The sequence below is a fragment of the Macaca nemestrina genome, chromosome 20, assembly GCF_043159975.1.
Source record: "Macaca nemestrina isolate mMacNem1 chromosome 20, mMacNem.hap1, whole genome shotgun sequence".
Taxonomy (NCBI): domain Eukaryota; kingdom Metazoa; phylum Chordata; class Mammalia; order Primates; family Cercopithecidae; genus Macaca; species Macaca nemestrina.
Window position 1 is genome coordinate 64,153,722 of NC_092144.1, and position 20,472 is coordinate 64,174,193.

Below are 20,472 nucleotides of genomic sequence, written 5' to 3' on the forward strand. Positions count from 1 at the left end.
AAGTTGTTGTTTCAAACGCGGCCAGGAACATCGCGAGCGGGGACCAATCAGAGCGTAGCTTTACCTCTATAACGGCGCGAGCATGAGACGTCATCGGTGAGCGACGAACGCTGTGGGAAAGCTTATTTCCTAGAAACAGTGGTTCGCGGAGAGGAGAGGTGAGTGTGATGGAGACGAGCGGGGAGCGGGAGGCCGGACTCCTGGGTCTGGGAGTAGAAGTGTGTGAGGAGGAAGGCGGGCCTTTACAGCTTGGTTTTTTTGTTGTTGTTGTTTGTTTGTTTTGAGACGGAGTCTCGGTCTGTTGCCTAGGTTGGAGTGCAGTGGCGCGATCTCGGCTCACTGCAACCTCCGTCTCCAGGGTTCAAACGATTCTCCTGCCTCAGCCTCCAGAATGGCTGGGATTACAGGCGCGCGCCACCACGCCCGGCTAATTTTTGTATTTTTAGTAGGGACGAGGTTTCCCCATGTTGGTCAGGCTGGTCTCGAACTCCTGATCTCTTGATCCGCCCGCCTCGGCGTCCCAAAGTGCTGTGATTACAGGCGTGACCCACCGCGCCTGGCAAGTTTGTTTGTTTGTTTTGTTTGAGACGAAGTTTCACTGTTGTTGCCCAGAATGGAGTTCAATGGCGCGATCTCGGTTCACTGCAACCTCCGCCTCCCAGGTTCAAGCGATTCTCCTGCCTCAGCCTCCCGAGTAGCTGGGATTACAGGCGCCCGCCACCACACCCGGCTAATTTTTTGTATTTTTAGTAGAGACAGGGTTTCACCGTGTTGGCCAGACTGGTCTCGAACTCCTCACCTCAGGTGATCTACCCGGCTGGGCTTCCCAAAGTGCTGGAATTACAGGCATGAGCCACCGTGCCCGGCCTTTTACAGCTTGTTTATCTAAAAGTCTTAATATGCTCCTACCATGGTGTGGCCCTGGGGATGTGGCAGGAGCAAAAATTGTTCCCTGCCCTCTAAGAGCTTTGGTTGATGCCTGGCAGACAGGCTTTATCAAATAATTACTTCATTAATCACAAATGTGTGAAGTGCCTTACTGTAGACACGCAGAGCCTGCGGGACACGTATCACAAAGCAACCTCCTCTAGTCTAAAGGGGGCCCGTGGGTCAGGGAGGTGGAATGTGAGCGCTGAAAGCTGAAGAGATGCTGGGCTGCTAAGGAGTGAGGAGAGCCAGACGCGGGGGGTCACTCCTGTAATCCCAGCACTTTGGGTGGCCCAGGCGAAAGGATCGCTTGAGCCCAGGAGTTTGAGACCAGCCTGAGCAACACAGTGAGACCCCGTCTCTACAGAAAAATTTAAAAATTAGCCGGGTGTACTGGTGTGCCTGTCATCTCAGCTATCGGGAGGCTGAGGTGGGAGAACCGCTTGAGCCCAGGTGGTCGAGGCTGCAGGGAGCTATGATGGCGCCACAGCACTGCAGCCTAGGTAACAGAGCAAGACATTGTCTCAAAAAAAAAAAAAAAAAAAAAAGAAAGAAAAGAAAAAACAAAGCGAAGGAAAGAGCCACCGTAGTTACAAGGGACTCCTTGTACAAAGATCTGGAGGTGGGAAGAAATTGATAATGTAGCCAACTCAAGTTTCTGCTACTCAGAGGCTAGAATAGGAGAAGTGAGGGGTGGTGAAAGTAAAGCTTTATTAATCAAATGGTCGCAGATGAGAAATGGCCAAGCTAATGTCTTTAAAAGACCGTTTCAAACTGTAGGCTGGGGAGAGGGGCTTAAAAAGGGGAACTCTGAATCGGAGGCATACAGGAATGGTGCTGGGTACAGGGTATGTGTGTCTTTCTCTGAAGGCTGTCTTGAGTCATGGGCCACCTGGAGCATGGGCTGGAATCATGTCAATAATGGCCAGGTTTTAGATTGATCGCCTTGAGGTAATCTCTGGAGTTTTGCAGCTGGGTTTCCATACGTAGTTTGTTTCGTGATTAGCCCCTGCGGCCAGGCGCGGTGGCTGACGCCTGTAATCCCAATGGTTTGGGAGGCCAAGGTGGGTCCCTCACTTGAGGTCAAGAGTTCAAGACCAGCCTGGCTTACATGGTGAAACTTTGACTCTACAAAAAAAAAAAATAGCTGGGCGTGGTGGCAGGTGCCTGTAATCCCAGCTACCCAGGAGGCTGAGGCAGGAGAATTGCTTGAACCCAGGAGGTGGAGGTTGTAGTGAGCCAAGATTGTGCCACTGTGCTCCAACTTGGGTGACAGAGCCAGACTCCATCTTTAAAAAAATAAATAAAGATTAGCCCCTGGAACTTCTAAGTAAGCACATGGATAAGCCATCACTGCAAGACAGTGTCTAGTGGGAAAGGCGGGAAACAAAGAATTTCAGAGTATGTTTTCAAGGCTAAAGGCAAGAAAGGAAAAAAAAAGTTTGCAAATGCATTTGGAATCTACACCACTTGGTTCCGGTAAGTCTTAGCAAGGTGGCGGTCGTAGGGGTGTGCTGTGTCTTACACAGGTCGGAGCTGGAGACTCGCCAGTGAACAAAACAAACTAAAGCACCTGTCGTCGTGGAGCCTGCACGCTACTGGGGTTCATAAAGAAGGACCAGGGTTTTCTGGGGGAGAATCATCGCCAGTAATAAGGAGGGACTTTGTCAGGGCAAGTTTTTAGGGAACCCTGCTCTCCCTCCCCACAGGCCTCGGGATGTCTCTGGCAGACGAGCTTTTAGCTGATCTCGAAGAGGCAGCAGAAGAGGAGGAAGGAGGAAGCTATGGGGAGGAAGAGGAGGAGCCAGCCATCGAGGATGTGCAGGAGGAGACACAGCTGGATCTTTCCGGGGATTCGGTCAAGACCATCGCCAAGCTATGGGACAGTAAGATGGTAAGAGGACAAGAGGCGTTCCTAGCCAGGGGGCTCTAGACAGAATCTCCCAGAAGGGGGTGACACAGGCTTCTTTTGGAAGAGTCCTGGATTCTGACTCTCCTCTCCTTTCCTGCAGTTTGCTGAGATTATGATGAAGATTGAGGAGTATATCAGCAAGCAAGCCAAAGCTTCAGAAGGTGCTTCCTCCCACTCTGTGCCCTTCCCTATCTGCTATGTCTCCTGCCAGGCCCCTAGGCTCCCTGGCTGCTTGCGGCTGGGTGTATCTCCCCCGCAGCCTTTTCCAGAGCCTTCTTTCTTGTTTGTTTGTTTGTTTCTCCCCAACCCCTTCCCTTTTCCACTAAACATATACTGCATTGCGAAGCTCATGCTTCTTACGTCCTTTCTGTGTGCTGAGCCTGGTCATGCTGGGACTTAGCTTGAGGGTTCCCAGACTTCACTGATTCACATGACCAGTTACAGGGTTTTTGCCACATCTATAAGCCTCTTGTCCTATTATTTGCTTAACATATTCTTTGAGTCTGGGACTTTTTCTCTTAAATTTATCTAAGAAGGAAGCAAATTGCTACCATGAATGGAAAACTGGTATCATTTGCAAAGACAAAGTTACCGTATAAAAATAGATATATAATTATTAAAGAATCACCTAAAACCTTTTCTTACTTCCAAATTGAGAGAATACTAGCTTATCTCGTGAGTGCTCAGACTCACTCTTAGGAGGGCAGTCCTGTTACCATTCCTATTCTTTTTTTTTTTCCGTTTTCCTTGAGACGGAGTCTCCCTCTGTTGCCCAGGCTGGAGTGCAGTGATGTGATCTTGGCTCACTGCAACCTCTGCCTCCCGGGTTCAAGTGAGTCTCCTCCCTCGGCCACCTGAGTAGCTGAGATGACAGGTGTGCACCACCACGCCTGGCTATTTTGTATTTTTTAGTAGAGACGGGGTTTCATCATGTTGGCCAGGCTGGTCTCGAACTCCTGACCTCAAGTGATCTGCCCACCTCGGCCTCCCAAAGTGCTGGGATTACAGGCGTGAGCCACCGTGCCCGGCCTTCCCATTCTTCTTGAATGGAATTTGTTGACAACAGGAAGCCATGGGAGGTTTCTGGGGGAAGAAGTGTAGTGGGAGGGCAGAGTTTTGGGAGACTCACTGCTTACTTGCTTTAAGGTTTACCTGGGCACCCAGTTGAATTGCCCGGGTCTTTGCGCTCAACGTGCTCAAGGTCTAGTGGAAGAGGCAGGCCGGGTTCCAGACAGCTGTCGGCGGGTGGTACCAGGCTGGGGACGCTGGAGTCACAGGAGGGACTGGCTGACCCTGCCCCAGGTGCCAGGGAAGAATCGATAGCTGAATTGGACTCTAGAGCGTGAATGCATGTGCCAGGCAAAGAAAGGGAGAAGGGGGCCCAGACAGCGGTGGCCCGGGGCCTCAGGCATCTGGAGAGAGAGGGCAGGCTCTGGAGCGCACCAGATCCTGCAAAGTTCCAGAGGCCAGGCCGAGGAATTTCTCCATCCAGAGAGTTATGGGACACAGAAAGTGACATTTCCTGATGTCAGGCCAGGCTCAGGGATGGAGTCAGACCCTGTCACACCTGGTGTCTGGTGGGGGAGGAAGACGTGAAACACCTCACAGGCAGGTGGCAGTCCCCGTTTACTGGAGGTGCACAAGTGCTGCGGGTACACAGAGGACGCGTCTGATCAGTCCCTGTTTACTGGAGGTGCACAAGTGCTGCGGGCACACGGAGGAGGCTTCTGATCCTCCCAGACAGGGAGGGAAGGATTCTGAGTCACTGCTGGAGTCTTAAGGACTTAAAGAGCCTTTTGAGCATCAGGGTTAGGAACACATTCTGAAGCCACCCTGCTTGGGGTCAGGTCTGAGCTCTGCTGTCTACTGGCGGTGACATCAGACAGTATTTGTATGACATTTAAACACAACATCTTTTTGTTTGTTTTTTGAGACAGGGTCTCACTCTGTCACCCAGGCCAGAATGCAGTGGCACGATCACAGCTCACTGCAGCCTTGACCTTCTGGGCTCAGGTGTTCCTGCCTCAGCCTCCCAGGCAGTTAGGACCACAGGCATACACCACCATGCCTGGCTAATTATTTTTTCTTTAATTATTTGTAGAGATGGGGTCTCCCTATGTTGCCCAGGTTGCTCTTGAACTCCTGGGCTCAAGCAGTTCTCCTGCCTCAGCCTCCCAAAGTGCTGGGATTACAGGTGTGAGCCACTGTGCCTGGCCTCCTATTACTAAAGCACAAAGAAGGGTTTTCCAGAAACAGACATGGGGTAAGGGATGCTCTGGGGAGAGGGAACAGCATATGCAAAGGCCAAGAGGGGCCTTGCATGGTGGCTCATGCCTGTCGTCCCAGCACTGGGTGGCCAAGGCTGGTGGATCACCTGAGGTCGGGAGTTCGAGATCAGCCTGCCCAACATGGTGAAACCCCATCTCTACTAAAAATACAAAACAAGTTAGCGGGGCATGGTGGCGGGCGCCTGTAATCCCAACTACTTGGGAGGCTGAGGCAGGAGAATCACTTGAACCCAGGAGGCGGAGGTTGCAGTGAACTGAGATCGTGCCACTACACTCTAGCCTGGGCAACAAGAGTGACACTCCATCTCAAAAAAAAAAGGCCAGGAGAAGTGGGTGTCTGGGGCACTGTGACCAGTCCTTTATGGCTGGACGAGAGGATGGGGTGGGAAGGGTGGGAGGCCAGACCGCAGAGTTGCTGAGTCAGCAAGAGAGGAACTGGGCAGCTCCCTGTGTGCCAGGTGCTGTCCTGAGTACTCGGGTGTGGGTGTGGATAACGCAGGCACAGCACTGGTCCCTGCAGAGCTTCTGGTGTTGGGCAGGCCTTGAATGTCACTCTAGGGACTTGGTCATTAGCCTTGGGGCTATGGGGAGCCATAGGAGGTTTCAGACGGACGGTCAGTTCCAGGGCAGGTAGGGTCAAGTCTAGACTGGTGTGGAGGGAGAGGGATTGGAGGCAGGAACACAAGTTCAGGGATGTCTGCAGATGTCAGCCTGTCGCCTGCTTTACTCTTCAACCCCTCCTTCCTGACCCCCTCCAGCCTCGTCCTCCGCCTCCTCCAGCTGCAGGATCTGGGAGGCAGACGTCAGCCTGACCCTGGTTTACTCTTCAGCCCCTCCTTCCTGACCCTTCCCAGCCTCATCCTCCGTCTCCCCCAGCTGTGGGACCTGAGAAGGGGTAGGGATTTAGATCCTCACACCCATGCCACTCCGTATCCTCACAGTGATGGGACCGGTGGAGGCAGCGCCTGAATACCGCGTCATCGTGGATGCCAACAACCTGACCGTGGAGATCGAAAACGAGCTGAGTGAGTGCTGGGGGCAGGCGGAGACAGCCCCCTGTGACGCCCCTCATGCCCCCTCCCTTCCCCACGGGCCTTTCCCAGGGTCCTGCCGCTGAGCCCAAGCTCAGATCGAGGTTCACCTGCTGTAACGGAGTGGTGTAAGTAAGAAGGAAGTGCGTTCTCCCTCACGTATGAGTCTGAGCGAGCACTCGGGGACGGCGTGGCTCCCTCGCGTATGAGTCTGAGCGAGCACTCGGGGACGGCGTGGCCGCTTGGCTGCCTGTAAGGCCCCAGCCCTTTCCATCTTGTTGGTCGGCCACCTGCCTCGTGGTGCGAGGGGACTGCCCCACGTCCAGCCGTCGCCTCTGCATTCCCACCAGCAAGGCACTTCTTTTTTTTAAGAACATGTCACTGCAGCTCACATTTTACAGACCAGAACTAATTCCCCTGGTCACACCTAGCGGTAAGGGCGGCTGAAAAATGGAGCCTGTATGCTGGTGCCCGTATGCCAGGCTACAAGCCAGGGCTTCAGTTACTAAAGGAAGAAGGGGATGTGGGTGTTAGGGCCAACCAGCAGAGTCTGCCTCCCGTCTCACCTGACACCCGCCTGTCCCGTTTACCCTAGACATCATCCATAAGTTCATCCGGGATAAGTACTCGAAGAGATTCCCTGAACTGGAGTCCTTGGTCCCCAATGCACTGGATTACATCCGCACGGTCAAGGTGAGAGCAGAGGAGGAGGGGTGCTTCTGCTGGTGTGAAGGTGCAGGCAGGGCTCACTCTCGGACCCGCCCCCAGAGGCCTCGGGGTCTGGAGGTGAAGGAGAGGAGTGGACGGAGGCTCAGTGGCCTGCTCTGCCCAGAGTGAGAGGGACGGAGCCTGGATGGGACTTTCTCAGGGCTCCCCTCGTACCCCAGTCTCCCGAGAGGGCTTCCCCGCTGGCCTGACCCGCGCTGCTTCCGCTGTGGTCGGAGCCGGTGGCATTGGAGTTGACATCCGAAGGTCGACACAGGGCAGGCACGCGGAGATTTGGGGGGGAGAGATGTGTTAAGTATGGAGAGCCTGAGAGGGAACAAGCGGGGAGGAAGTGAGGCGGGGAAGGAGGGGACGCGGAAGAGGTCGGATCACACTGAGCCTTTGGGTCTTATGAGAAAGCCAAGGAAGGGTTTTGGAAAAGAGGGGCGGATGCAGGTGAGGGCAGGGAGAGGAGGCGGTCCCCACGTGTGTCCGGGAAAGGATCAGGATGGTGGTGGGGGAAGCCCCTGCAGGGAAGCGAGGCCGCGGGTTTGTGCTCCGACTTGACACAGGCAGGGGCTTGTGAGGCCGCGGTCTTCCCAGACGCTGCTCTGCCCAGGTTCCGTTTCCAAAGCAGAGCAGACGGTGTGGATGCTTCAGGAGATGGAGGCAGGAGAGGCCCCCAGTGTAGAGACCCTGACTTTCCCAGTGTCCCCGAGAAGAGACCCGAGTAGGTGCAGAGCCAGAGAGGCTCTCAAGCCTTCCTGAGTTCCTGAGCCTCCCCTGTCTTCTCTGCTCGCGCCCAGGAGCTGGGCAACAGCCTGGACAAGTGCAAGAACAATGAGAACCTGCAGCAGATCCTCACCAACGCCACCATCATGGTCGTCAGCGTCACCGCCTCCACCACCCAGGGGTATGTCCGCTGGAGGGAGGCGCCGGGCCCGGGCCAGTGGGACTGGGGATTAGGCTGAAGCTACCCACGCAGGTGGGCATACACACACGCGCACACACACACACGCGCGCACACACACAGAACTGAGAGGGTGGGTGCTGGGCACCAAGCAGGTGGGAGACCTAGGAGGCTGGGCCCACCCGCCCCTGCAGGCAGCAGCTGTCGGAGGAGGAGCTGGAGCGGCTGGAGGAGGCCTGTGACATGGCGCTGGAGCTGAACGCCTCCAAGCACCGCATCTACGAGTACGTGGAGTCCCGGATGTCCTTCATCGCGCCCAACCTCTCCATCATTATCGGGGCGTCCACGGCCGCCAAGATCATGGGTGAGGCCCTGGGCTGGGTCCCATGGAGCGGGGCTCTGCCGACACTGTGATCTGGGGGAAGCTGCTTCCCTTTTCTGTAGAATGGGGACTTTGGCACCTGGGCCTCAGCACCCCGTCTCCCTGGACATGACAGAGGTCAGCCAGCCTGGCACACAGCAAAGCCTCGTCTGGGAGAAACACTCACCCCCAGCTCCTCCTCCCTCCCCTGTGCCGGAAAGCCAGAGATGACCACACCCAGGCCCTGTTGTCAGGGGGCTCCTGGTTTGGTGAAAATGGTTCCAAAACACAGACATCCCTGGAATGGGGGTAGTGTGGCTTAGCACAAACGTGGTGGTCAGTTGCCTGTTGGGGGCCTCCTCCCTGCACCCCAGGCCAGCTGCCCTCCCTCTCTGAGCCTCCTTTGCGTCTGCCCCTCGCGGAATGGGCCAGGTCGCCCGCCTGGCAGGGCCACCGAGGAATCCAGCCAGAACCTCACGTAAAGGTGCTTGGCACATGTCGAGCCCCCAGGCAGATGTGCGCACCCCCGCCTCCCCCGCTTTCTTCTGACCGCCCCTGTCCTCCTCCCACCGCAGGCGTGGCCGGCGGCCTGACCAACCTCTCCAAGATGCCCGCCTGCAACATTATGCTGCTCGGGGCCCAGCGCAAGACGCTGTCCGGCTTCTCATCTACCTCAGTGCTGCCCCACACCGGCTACATCTACCACAGTGACATTGTGCAGTCCCTGCCCCCGGTGAGCCCACCGCGTCACAGCCCTTCCCCCGGCTCCCCTGGAGCCTTCCGCCTGCCCAGACGGCCTGAGCAGCCACCCCCACCATCTGGCCCAGCTGACAGTAGCACTCAGGAGCCGGGAACAGGGTAGCATGGGATGTGAGAGCCAGGGTTCTGCATCACACCTGTCGGGTGACTGTGGGCAAGAGGCGTGAGTGCCCTGTGCCTCAGTCTCCTCCCCTCGCAAATGGGAGCACAGCGCCTGCTTCACGAGTTTGGGCGAGGGCTCCATGCAGACGAGGCCCTCACAAGGCAGGCCTAGCTCACGACAAGCAGCGTCGGGTTAGCAGCTGCTCCGAAGGCCACCGTCACTGGAAAGACACGGAACCCCTGAGGGCTGCTGTGCTGGGGACTATAGTTTATAACAAACTAACATTAGCCACAGAGAGAGACACAGGAGGAGCAGGAGAGGTCATCAACCTCGGAGGGCGATGTGTCCTCTCCCTGCAGTCAGGACACATCGCCCTCCCGGCATCGATGCCTGACAGCACACACACAGGGCCGCCAGCCTGGCGGGGCGCGGTGGCTCACACCCGTAATCCCAGCACTTTGCGAGGCCGAGGCGGGAGCATCACTTGAGGCCAGAAGTTGAAGACTAACCTGGGCAACATAGTGAGACCCCGACTCTTTTTTTTGTCTTGATTCCAATGGGATTGGAAACACCCTGTCTCTACAAGAATAAAAAACCCGGTGTGGCAGCGCTTGCCTGTCATCCCAGCTACTTGGGAGGCTGAGATGGGAGGATACTTTGCGCCCGGGAGGCGGAGGTTGCAGCGAGCCAAGATTGCACCAGTGCACTTAAGCCTGGGCCAGGGACGCTTGCCTGGGCCTTGGTGTTCAGTCTTTATTGTGGCTCTGCTGTGTAGACACGACTGTGTTGCCGTGTGGCTGGTCTGTCTCCAGGTCAGGTGATGCCCCATAACTCAGAGCCCCCATGCTGAACCACGTGGTTGGGCTTTCCTGCGTGGCCAGCCCCAGGCACCCTAAACCACACTGTGGCTACCCCAGGGCCCCAGCCAGCAAGGACCGCCACCCAGGACCCCCGGGCAAAGGCCACACCTTCCTGGGCAAGGCGAAATTCTCTGCCACACGGAGCCGCTGCCAGTGTTATTCCTGTCGCTGTCATCTTCAGTATCATTTGATTCTGTGGCAGCGAGTTTCACATCATCCTCCTGATGTCTCCTAGAACACAGGTCATCTCCCTTCAGTGGCACAGACCATGAATTTCAGTGACACAAAGACGGTGGTTTTTATTTTAATCACTGCATACTTATTTTTATTGAATAATCTCCCATTCGTGGTAATGAAATTAAGCTGTCTAAACAGGTTTGCAGTTTTTAAAAGCAGACTAAAAGAAAACATTGACGACTGGTTATATCAGAAGGCATTTTAGTCATAGCAGTGGTGGGAAAACGCGCAACAAGCAGAGCTGGCTGTGAGTGGAGCTTTGGAAACATTTGGTGATCTCACTGAGTCCTCACAACTCTCTCTCTTTTTTTTTTTTTTTTTTTTTGAGACGGAGTCTGGCTCTGTCGCCCAGGCTGGAGTGCAGTGGCACGATCTCGGCTCACGGCAAGCTCTGCCTCCCGGGTTCACGTCATTCTCCTGCCTCAGCCTCCAAGTAGCTGGGACTACAGGTGCGCACCACTACGCCTGGCTAATTTTTTGTATTGTTAGTAGAGACAGGGTTTCACCGTGTTAGCCAGGATGGTCTCGATCTCCTGACCTCGTGATCCGCCCGTCTCGGCCTCCCAAAGTGCTGGGATGACAGGCTTGAGCCACCGCGCCCGGCGAGTCCTCACAACTCTCTTTCTTTTCTTTTTTTTTTTTTTTTTTTTTTGAGACGGAGTCTCGCTCTGTCGCCCAGGCTGGAGTGCAGTGGCCGGATCTCAGCTCACTGCAAGCTCCGCCTCCCGGGTTTACGCCATTCTCCTGCCTCAGCCTCCGAGTAGCTGGGACTACAGGCGCCCGCCACCTCGCCCGGCTAGTTTTTTGTAGTTTTAGTAGAGACGGGGTTTCACTGTGTTCACCAGGATGGTCTCGATCTCCTGACCTCGTGATCCGCCCGTCTCGGCCTCCCAAAGTGCTGGGATGACAGGCTTGAGCCACCGCGCCCGGCGAGTCCTCACAACTCTCTAAGGGAGATCCTGTTTCTCCTCTGCTCCTTCGCCACCCCCGCCGCCCATTTCACAGATGAGGGAACCGAGGCACCGAAAGTCAGACTTGTCTGAGACCCCGCAGGCGGTGGAGCTGGTCTGAGTCTGGACAGTCTGAGACCCCGCAGGCGGTGGAGCTGGTCTGAGTCTGGACAGTCCGGCCCAGAGCCAGGGTCCCTCCCCTCGGGGTTGCTCCCAGCATCCTCCACCTCCCGTCTCAGGCGCGTCTCACGCTGCTGTTGTGAGGGTCACAAGTAGGGGCCTAGAACACAACCAGGAGGCGGGCGCGGTGGCTCTCGCCTGTCACCCCAGCACTTTGGGAGGCCGAGGCGGGCAGATCATCTGAGGTCAGGAGATCGAGACCATCCTGGCTAACACGGTGAAACCCCATCTCTACTAAAAATACAAAAAAATGAGCCAGGTGTGGTGGCGCACACTTACAATTCCAGCTACTTGGGAGGCTGAGGCAGGAGAATCGCTTGAACCCAGGAGATGGAAGTTGCAGGAGCCAAGATCACACCACTGCCCTCTAGTCTGGGCGACAGAGTGAGACTCTGTGTCAAAAAAAGAAAAAGAAAAAAACAGAAACATAAGCAAGACAGGCTCTGGGACAGACAGGCCTGGGTTCAGGCCTGGGTCCAGACCCTGCTGTGTCCGACTGTGGCAAGTGACCTCAGGCTCATGGCCCTGTGCCCTGCCCGGCCTCCCCCAGGGATGGGGAGAACAGTAGCACTGATGGACAAGGCCAGGTGGTTGTTTCCTGGCCCCACCCCCCAGGCCTGTGTAGGTTTTTTTTTTTTTTTTGGTTTTTTCTGTGACTCTTTAGGTCAGGCACTGCTACTGGAACACACCCAGGGAGGCTGGCAGGTCGCCCCATCCTGGGAGGAGGGAGAGCGGGCGATAGAACCCAGGACTGTGGGCCTGGGGCTCGGGACTCCAGCCGCCTCACTGCACTCCTGCCATCGCCACCGCCTCCCAGCCCTAGGCATGTGGGTTAAACCTGCCCCGGGGAGCCTGGTGTCTTGTCACCAGGCCTCTGCCTCCTCATTTGCCCATCTCACATCAGTCCAGGCACAGGCCACAGACATCACAGGCCTGTAAGGGAGGCCAGGGCTGGCCATCGCTGCACTGCGGCTGACAGCTGGGCTCTGTTTGCAGTCTGGATTGGAACCCTGGCTCCATCACCTGCTGGCTGTCTTCCCGGCCACATGACTTGAAGCCTTGGTTTCCACATCTGAAAAGGGGGTGCAATGATCACACCAGCCTGATATTTGCATATTTGATGAGATGATCCGAGGGGCATACTTAGCACGGGGCTGGCATCCAGGCTGAGCGCACTCCCCCCCCCAGCGTCTCCACAGTCACCACTGTCCTCGTCGTCAGCGTGTCTTACTGTCATCCTTACCTGACTCTGCCACTTACCAGCTGGGATGTGGCTCTGTGCCCTGCCCTCATCCCCTCTTCCTGTGAAGTGGGAGCTAGGAGCACACGCCTCGAGAGCCCACGGGTGGACAGCCCCCTTCCGGGACCCAGGGTAGAGCTGGAGGAGAAGTGCCCGTGGTTGCTTTGCTATTACCTCTATCTGTCTGTCTCACACAGATTCCACCCCCGTTTTCCATTGCTCCAGGATCTCCGGCGGAAAGCGGCCCGGCTGGTGGCTGCCAAGTGCACGTTGGCAGCCCGTGTGGACAGTTTCCACGAGAGCACGGAGGGGAAGGTGAGGAGGGGAAGGTGAGGGGCGGCCGGGCGTCTTTTCCTCTGGGCCTGGAGTGTCTCTGCGGGGAGAGTCCTCAGCAGGGAGCCCACCCCAGCAAGCACTGTCCACCAAGGCAGAGGCAGTGCTTCTGCCCACCCTCCCTGGGGCAGGCGCCCTTTTCCCAGTGGGTTCGTTTCCTAGGGCTGCTGTTGGAAAGTAGCACAAACCTACTGGCGTAAAACAGTGCAGGTTTGGCCGGGCGCGGTGGCTCTCGCCTGTAATCCCAGCACTTTGGGAGGCCGAGGTGGGCGGATCATAAGGTCAGGAGTTTGAGACCAGCCTGGCCAACATGGTGAAACCCCATCTCTACCAAAATTAGCCAGATGTGGTGGCACGTACCTGTAATCCCAGTTACTCAGGAGGCTGAGGCAGGAGAATCGCTTGAACCAGCGAGGCAGAGGTTACAGTGAACTGAGATTGCACCACTGCACTCCAGTCTGGGTGACAGAGCGAGACTCCATCTAAAAGAAAAAAACAAAACAAAACAAAATAAAAAAACAGTGCAGGTTTATTATCTGTGGTCCTGTAGGTCAGGAGTCTAAAATAAGTTTCACTAAGTTGAAGTCAGGGTGTCAGCCCGGAGGGTTCCTTCTAGGGGAGTCAAGGGATAATCCATTCCCTTGTCTTTCCAGCTTCTAGGGGTCACTGGCACCCCTTAGCTCGTGGCCCTCCCTCTGTGTGCGGAGCCAGCTGCATAGCACCCTCAGAGCTCTCTCTGACCCTGCTTCTGTCTCATATCTGGCCTCTGTTTTTGTTCCCCCCTCTATGTTAAGGGCCCTTGTGGCTATACTGAGCCTACTCAGATGGTCCAGGATAGTCTTCCCAGCTCACAATCCTTAATATCCTTCTTAATCTCTTCACGTCCCTTTTGCCCTGTGAGGTGACATTCAGAGGTTCTGGGAATTAGAACATGGACCTCCTTGGGCATGTGTGTGTTGGTGGGGGTATAATTTGTCTTCCGCACCAGGATCTGTCCCCGCTGCAACAGGGGATGTTATTCAAGTAATTATTCAGTTACTTTCTGTCTTCCTTGGTAGATGTACTCGGGAGAGGAGACACATTTTCTGTCTTGTGAACTGTCATTTGCCAAGCACCCAGCCTGGCATGGCGTTCAAGTGTTCCGTGTCCCCCTCTTCTCCTTTCCCTCTCCCCATCTCACCCCTGGTCTGGGTGTGGGGGGTGCAGCTGTGAGTAGCACAGACAGGAGCCCTGCCCCGTGGCAGGGACATTCTTGTTGGGGCCGGGTCGAGGAGACAGTCAACAGGTGAAATCTGTCCTGCGTCTAGCGGTGCTAAGTCAACACTAAGAAGAAAAAGAAAGGGGGTTGGGGTGGGGGCGACATTAGGTGCTGATTTACCTGGGATGTCAGGGAGGACTTAGAGCCCTGAGGAGGTGAGGGTTTAACTGGGATATCAGGGAAGACCCAGGGCTCTGAGGAGGTGAGGGTTTAACTGGGACGTCAGGGAAGACCCAGGGCTCTGAGGAGGTGAGGGTTTAACTGGGATATCAGGGAAGACCCAGGGCTCTGAGGAGGTGAGGGTTTAACTGGGACGTCAGGGAAGACCCAGGGCTCTGAGGAGGTGAGGGTTTAACTGGGACATCAGGGAAGACCCAGGGCTCTGAGGAGGTGAGGGTTTAACTGGGACGTCAGGGAAGACCCAGGGCTCTGAGGAGCTGAGGGTTTAACCCAGACCTGAGTGAAGCCAAGGAGCAAGGCACATGGATACTCGGGAGAAGAGTCTTCCAAGCAGGGGGAATGACCGATGCAAAGGCCCTGAGGCTAGAGCGCAGCGAGCCCTGGAGGAGAGAGGGGAGGCCCTGGTGGAATCCAGGGGCAGGCAGCATGGAGGCTGCGCATCCCGGGGCAAACGTTGGCTGCAGTGGAGGGGCTGAAGGGGGCCAATTTGGTATTGGTTCTGAAGGAGTCATACCCGGGGACCTGCGGCGTGGGAGAGAAACAGTGGAGTCAGCTGCCCGGCTCTCGGGCATTGCCGTTTGCTTGTACTGGGAGAAGGAAGGCAGACGGTGGAAGGCTGGGGAGGAGGACCAGAAATTCTGTTTAGCCCTGTTATACCTTTGAAGGGCCTGTTAACGATCCCAATGTCAAGGAGACAGTTGTTTACAGGGTACAGAACCCAGAGGAAGGCTGGGCATGGTGGCTCACGCCTGTAATCCCAGCACTTTGCGAGGCCGAAGCGGGCAGATCACGAGGTCAGGAGTTAGAGACCAGCCTGGCCAACATGGTAAAATCCCGTCTCTACTGAAAATACAAAAAACTAGCCGGGCGTGGTGGTGGGTGCCTGTAGTCCCAGCTACTCGAGAGGCTGAGGCAGGAGAATCCCTCGAACCCAGGAGGCGGAGCTTGCAGTGAGCGGAGACCATGCCACTGCACTCCAGCCTGGGCGACAGAACGAGACTGTATCTTAAAAAAAAAAATCCCAGAGGAGAGGTGTGAGCCGAGATGAGGCCATCCGGTTGTTGACAGAACTGAAAACCCAGAGACCCGGAGCAGGGACGGAGCCCTGGCGTGGGCGGTCTGTCTGCCCCGGAGCGGGGAGGGAGCACTGGCGTGGGCGGTCTGTCTGCTCGGGGGACAGGCGGACGGGGGACAGGCGGACAGCGGACAGAGGAGCCCTGGCGTGGGCAGTCTGTCTGCTCGGTGGACAGGCGGACGGCTGACAGAGGAGGTCTGGGTGGGCGGCGCACGTGAGCAGCTGCAGGACCTCCCCCTCGCCCTCCCCAGGTGGGCTACGAACTGAAGGATGAGATCGAGCGCAAATTCGACAAGTGGCAGGAGCCCCCCCCCGTGAAGCAGGTGAAGCCACTGCCTGCGCCCCTGGATGGGCAGCGGAAGAAGCGAGGCGGCCGCAGGTGAGGGGCCCGGGGGTCCAGTAGGCGTGGGGGTCATGGAGGGGAGAGGCCAGCGTCCTCCTCCCAGCTGACTCCCTGGCACCGCCCGCCCATCCGTCCCCAGGTACCGCAAGATGAAGGAGCGGCTGGGGCTGACAGAGATCCGGAAGCAGGCCAACCGGATGAGTTTCGGAGAGGTCAGACTCCCCCAGCGCCCTCCTCACCCCCACAGGCAGCCAGCCGCCACCGCCCTCTGCCTCCTGCCACCGTCCCTCCTCTCGTCCTGTGGCCCTGGCTCATGTCTAGGGTGCTGTACCAGCCTCTTCCCTCATCCCCCAGCCTCTACTGTCATTTCCATCCATTCAGCCCCAAAGTGACCCTTGTAACCCTGGGAGCCTGTGTCTCCCGCGCTTAGAGCCCCTGCAGCTTCCCATCGCCCCAGGCTCCTTGGCTGGTTCCTCCCTGCCCAGAGGCTCTGCAGTGCCCTGCTGCACCGCCGCCCCGTTCCCGGGCCCCGCCAGTCTCCTCTGTTATCCCAACGTCATCCCCTTGGTCCTGCAAGACCCAACTCAGAGGCCACTTCATCCTATGAAACCTGTTCTGGTTCCTGACACCCCCCAATCCACACGAGGAAGGAAGGAATGGCCTCTCGACTCAGCTCACAGAGCAGTGCTAGGACCCAGCCCCTCTCAGGCTCCCCACCATCCCCCGCTTGTGGGGGCCCTCAGGCCTCAGCCGGGCCAAGTGGGTACCTGAGCAGGTGCCCGTGGGACCAGCCGGCTGGTGACTGCTAGGCTTCCAGCTGGTCGAGGGGGTGCCTCAGTGGCTGGAGGGCAGGGCCTGGTCACTGAATTGCAGGGTGCCTCCCCTTCCTCCTAGATTGAGGAGGACGCCTACCAGGAGGACCTGGGATTCAGCCTGGGCCACCTGGGCAAGTCGGGCAGTGGGCGCGTGCGGCAGACGCAGGTCAACGAGGCCACCAAGGCGAGGATCTCCAAGACGCTGCAGGTATGGGCCAGACCTGGGTGGGGCTGGGGACCGAGACACAGGGTGGGGGGAGCCCAGATCGCAGCCTCCCTGTCCTCCCCACAGCGGACCCTGCAGAAGCAGAGCGTTGTGTACGGCGGGAAGTCCACCATCCGCGACCGCTCCTCGGGCACGGCCTCCAGCGTGGCCTTCACCCCACTCCAGGTACCTGCCCTGGGCCGGCTCTGTCCCCAGCCCCAACACCTTGGCAAGGCCCCTTGCCCTCTGCCCCTGTGAAGCCGGCCAGGATGAGTCCCCTCACGGGGCTGTCGTGGAGGGCGTGGTGACGAGGTATTCAGAGGACGTAGACAGCTCCTGGCACACAGGAAGAAGTTAGCAGAGACGAGAGGCCAGTGCTGAGCAGTCCTCATGAGCACGGACCGCTTTAGAACCAGGCCCACAGCTGTGTCCAGGGCATCCAGTTCCTCTCTGTGGGGCTGTGAGCTGGTTACACTGCTCAGCCTCCAGGCCTTCCAGTTGAAAATGGCCAGGGCGGTTAAGGTAACCTCAGGACCCCACTCGAGAAAGTTCCCGGCTAGGTGAGCTTGGATGTCACGTGTGGGTCCAGGCCCCAGCCAGTCAGCAGTGAGTGGCGTGGAGCATGGCAGTCACCACATCGTCGGAGCCTCGGTTTACCATCCACAGAGCAGGGCGAGCCTGCACGTGGGGCCGAGACAGCAGCGAGCTCATTTGCTCAGTCCGCGGATGTCTGTGGAGCACCTACTGAGTTCCATCGGTGTTCCCAGCTCTGGGGATGAAGCGATGAATGAGAGAGACAAGTCTTACCTTCAGGGAGCCAGTGGGTGGCCGGGCACAGACAGCTCAGTAGGATGTCTAATGTAGTAGAAGGCGGAAATGCCAGGGAGGGGAGGAGGTGGGAGGTAGGAGGTGGGACGGGGGACTCTCGTTTTGGAACAGCCAGGGAGGGCCTCTTTGAGAAGATGAGGCCAGTGGCCGTGCCTTTCCAAGCCTCCCCTCCTCCGCCATGAGGTGCTCAGGACTGAAAAGAATGCACAGGAAGCACTTGGCACTGGGCTCACCACTGGAGCCCGATGACTGGGTCCTGTTATTTTTTTTTTAGAGACAGGGGCTCGCTCTGTTGCCTTGAAAATATTTAGGAAGTGCCAGCCAGGTGTTGGCGCCCATCGCTGGCCACTGTGATCGTCGGTGGTGTTGGTGTGATTTGTGCTGGGACCTCGGGCCAGCCACGTCCCCCAGGGACTCAGTCTCCTCATGCAGAAACTGGGCAGGATTGGCTGTTCTCAAGCGTCGGTTGTTTTTAGCACCCCTGAGGAACTTCATACAAATCTAGGCGCCCTGGTTCCTCCCCAGCCTCTTCCCCGAGACCCACTGAGTCAGAACCTCCCAAGACAGGGCAACTCCAGGGACAGGCAAACTGTCTCATGCCCACCCAAGGCCTGAGTACCATGGGGAAGGGCCTGGGGGACTCTGATGGGTCACAGTTGGGGCCTTCTCCTCACCCAACCCACCATCCTGTCTCCCTCACCTGCCCAGGGCCTGGAGATTGTGAACCCACAGGCGGCAGAGAAGAAGGTGGCTGAGGCCAACCAGAAGTATTTCTCCAGCATGGCTGAGTTCCTCAAGGTCAAGGGCGAGAAGAGTGGCCTCATGTCCACCTGAATGACTGCGTGTGTCCAAGGTGGCTTCCCACTGAAGGGACACAGAGGCCCAGTCCTTCTGAAGGGCTGGGATTGGGGCTGGCGGTTCTGGCAGGGAGAACCTGCCCTGCCACCGGCCCCAGTGCTGGGCTCCCCAGGGAGGAGGCCTTGGAAGAGCCCGGCCTGGCCTCCCCCAGGACCGAGGTCACTGCCTGGTGTGGGCTAGAGCCGGTCTTCATCATGCCTTGTCTGTTTTATTTTAACTGAGAAAGGAGATGTTTTTTGAAAAAAGTACAATTAAAAGGACATTATCAAGATCTGTCCTTGGGGAGTGATCATTTTTCAAACAGCTGGGGCAACTAGAAGAGTCAGAGCTATGGAGTTTTGAGAAAAGAGCTTTCCCTCGGCTCCAGGCGGTGTCTAGGCGCGCTCCCTTCCCCGTTACTTTCTCGTCATGGGATCCCAGAAGGAAAAACCCTCTCCAGTGTCCTGGACAACCTCAGTCACTTCGATAGCAAACGATGTGGCTGCTGACAGCCGCAGAGCTCAGCGCAGGCCAGCCGGGATTGCTCTGGCACCTCAGGCCAGCCACCTCGCCTTTCCAAGCCTCCACACCTACGCCCAGGGGCCCAGGACTGGAAAAAATGCACAGAAAGCACTTAGCATGGCCATCAGCGCCCAATAACCAGGTCCTGTTGTTACTGGTTTTTTCCAGAGACGGGGTCTCTGTTGCCCAGGTTGGAGTACGGTGATGCAGTCATAGCTCACTACAGCCTCAAACTGGGCTGGGATTACAGGCATGAAGCACCACAGCTGGCCTCCTGGTTAATTTAACATTTTTTGTGTGTTTGGTTTTTTTCTGAGGTGGAGTCTCGCTCTGTCGCCCAGGCTAGAGTGCAGTGGTACAATCTTGGCTCACTGCAACCTCCACCTCCCAGGTTCAAGCGATTCTCTTGCCTCAGTCTCCCAAGTTGCTGGGATTACAGGCATGCGCCACCACACCTGGCTAATTTTTATAGTTTTTAGTAGAAACGGGGTTTCACCATGTTGGTCAGGCTGATCTTGAACTCCTCACCTCATGATCTGCCCACCTCAGCCTCCCAAAGTGCCGAGATGATAGGTGTGAGCCACCACCCTGGCCCCATTTTTAAATTGTTTATAGACAGGGTTGGGCTGTATTGCCCAGGCTGGGCTTGAACTCCTGCGCCCAAGTGACCCTTCCACCTCAGCCTCCCTAAGTGTTGACAGTACAGGCTTGAGCCTCTGTGTCTGGCCTCTTACTATTTTTTATTTATTTATTTTTTGAGACAGAGTCTTACTCTGTTGCCCAGGCTGGAGTGCAGTGGTGTGATCCCAGCTGACAGCAACCTCTACCTCCCGGGTCCAGTTGATTGTCCTGCCTCAGTCTCCTGAATAGCTGGGATTACAAGCGCCCACCACCAAACCTTTGGGTTTTTCTTCTTTTTTGAGACGGAGTCTTGCTCCGTCACCCAGGCTGGAGTGCAGTGGCGTGGTCTTGGCTCACCGCAAGCTCCACCTCCCGGGTTCACGCCATTCTCCTGCCTCAGCCTCCCAAATAGCTGGGACTGCAGGCGCCTGCCACCACGCATGGCTAATTTTGTATTTTTATCAGAGACGGGGTTTTACCATGTTGCCCAGGCTGATCTCCAACTGCTGACTTCATGATCCACCCGCCTCGGCCTCCCAAAGTGCTGGGATTACAGGTGTGAGCCACAGTGCCCGGCCGAGATGGGGTTTTACCATGTTGGCCAGGCTGGTCTCCAACTCCTGACCTCAAAGAATCTGCCTGCTTCGCCTCGCAAAGTGCTGGGATCACGCTGTGCCTGGCCCAGTCTCTTATTTATAACCAGTTTTGAGGGGCTGCGTGGAGTCCGGGCACGGGTGAAGCAGGCAGGCTGCCTGCTCTGATAGGACCTGGTTGCTCTGAAAGTTCCTGCCAGGTGAGCAGAAGGAGCACATGTCCCCTCCCCTGACCTCCAGTCACTGAATCTTGGGAACTGGGGCTTGGCCAGGGGCACCTTTACTTGGGTTGAGGGGAATGTGGCCTGCAGACAGTCGGGAGAATTTCCAGGTGAGGGGACGGCAGGGGCTGTCCTATCGGGCAGCATGAAACCGTCTCCCTGGAGAGGTTAAGAGCAA

General features: G+C 56.9%; 1 protein-coding gene across 1 annotated transcript; it reads left to right on the forward strand.

Annotated features, from left to right (window-relative positions):
• Positions 1-26: 26 nt before the first annotated feature.
• Positions 27-18,629, forward strand: LOC105497017 (pre-mRNA processing factor 31). The gene is made up of 14 exons (XM_011767680.2): positions 27-158; positions 2,637-2,821; positions 2,940-3,000; positions 6,069-6,152; positions 6,754-6,851; positions 7,670-7,776; positions 7,968-8,137; positions 8,710-8,867; positions 12,689-12,778; positions 15,561-15,688; positions 15,792-15,864; positions 16,547-16,675; positions 16,760-16,858; positions 18,209-18,629. Exons 2-14 carry the CDS (start codon positions 2,645-2,647, stop codon positions 18,332-18,334), a joined length of 1,500 nt encoding a protein of 499 aa, XP_011765982.1. The 5' UTR covers positions 27-158; positions 2,637-2,644; the 3' UTR covers positions 18,335-18,629.
• Positions 18,630-20,472: the final 1,843 nt, after the last annotated feature.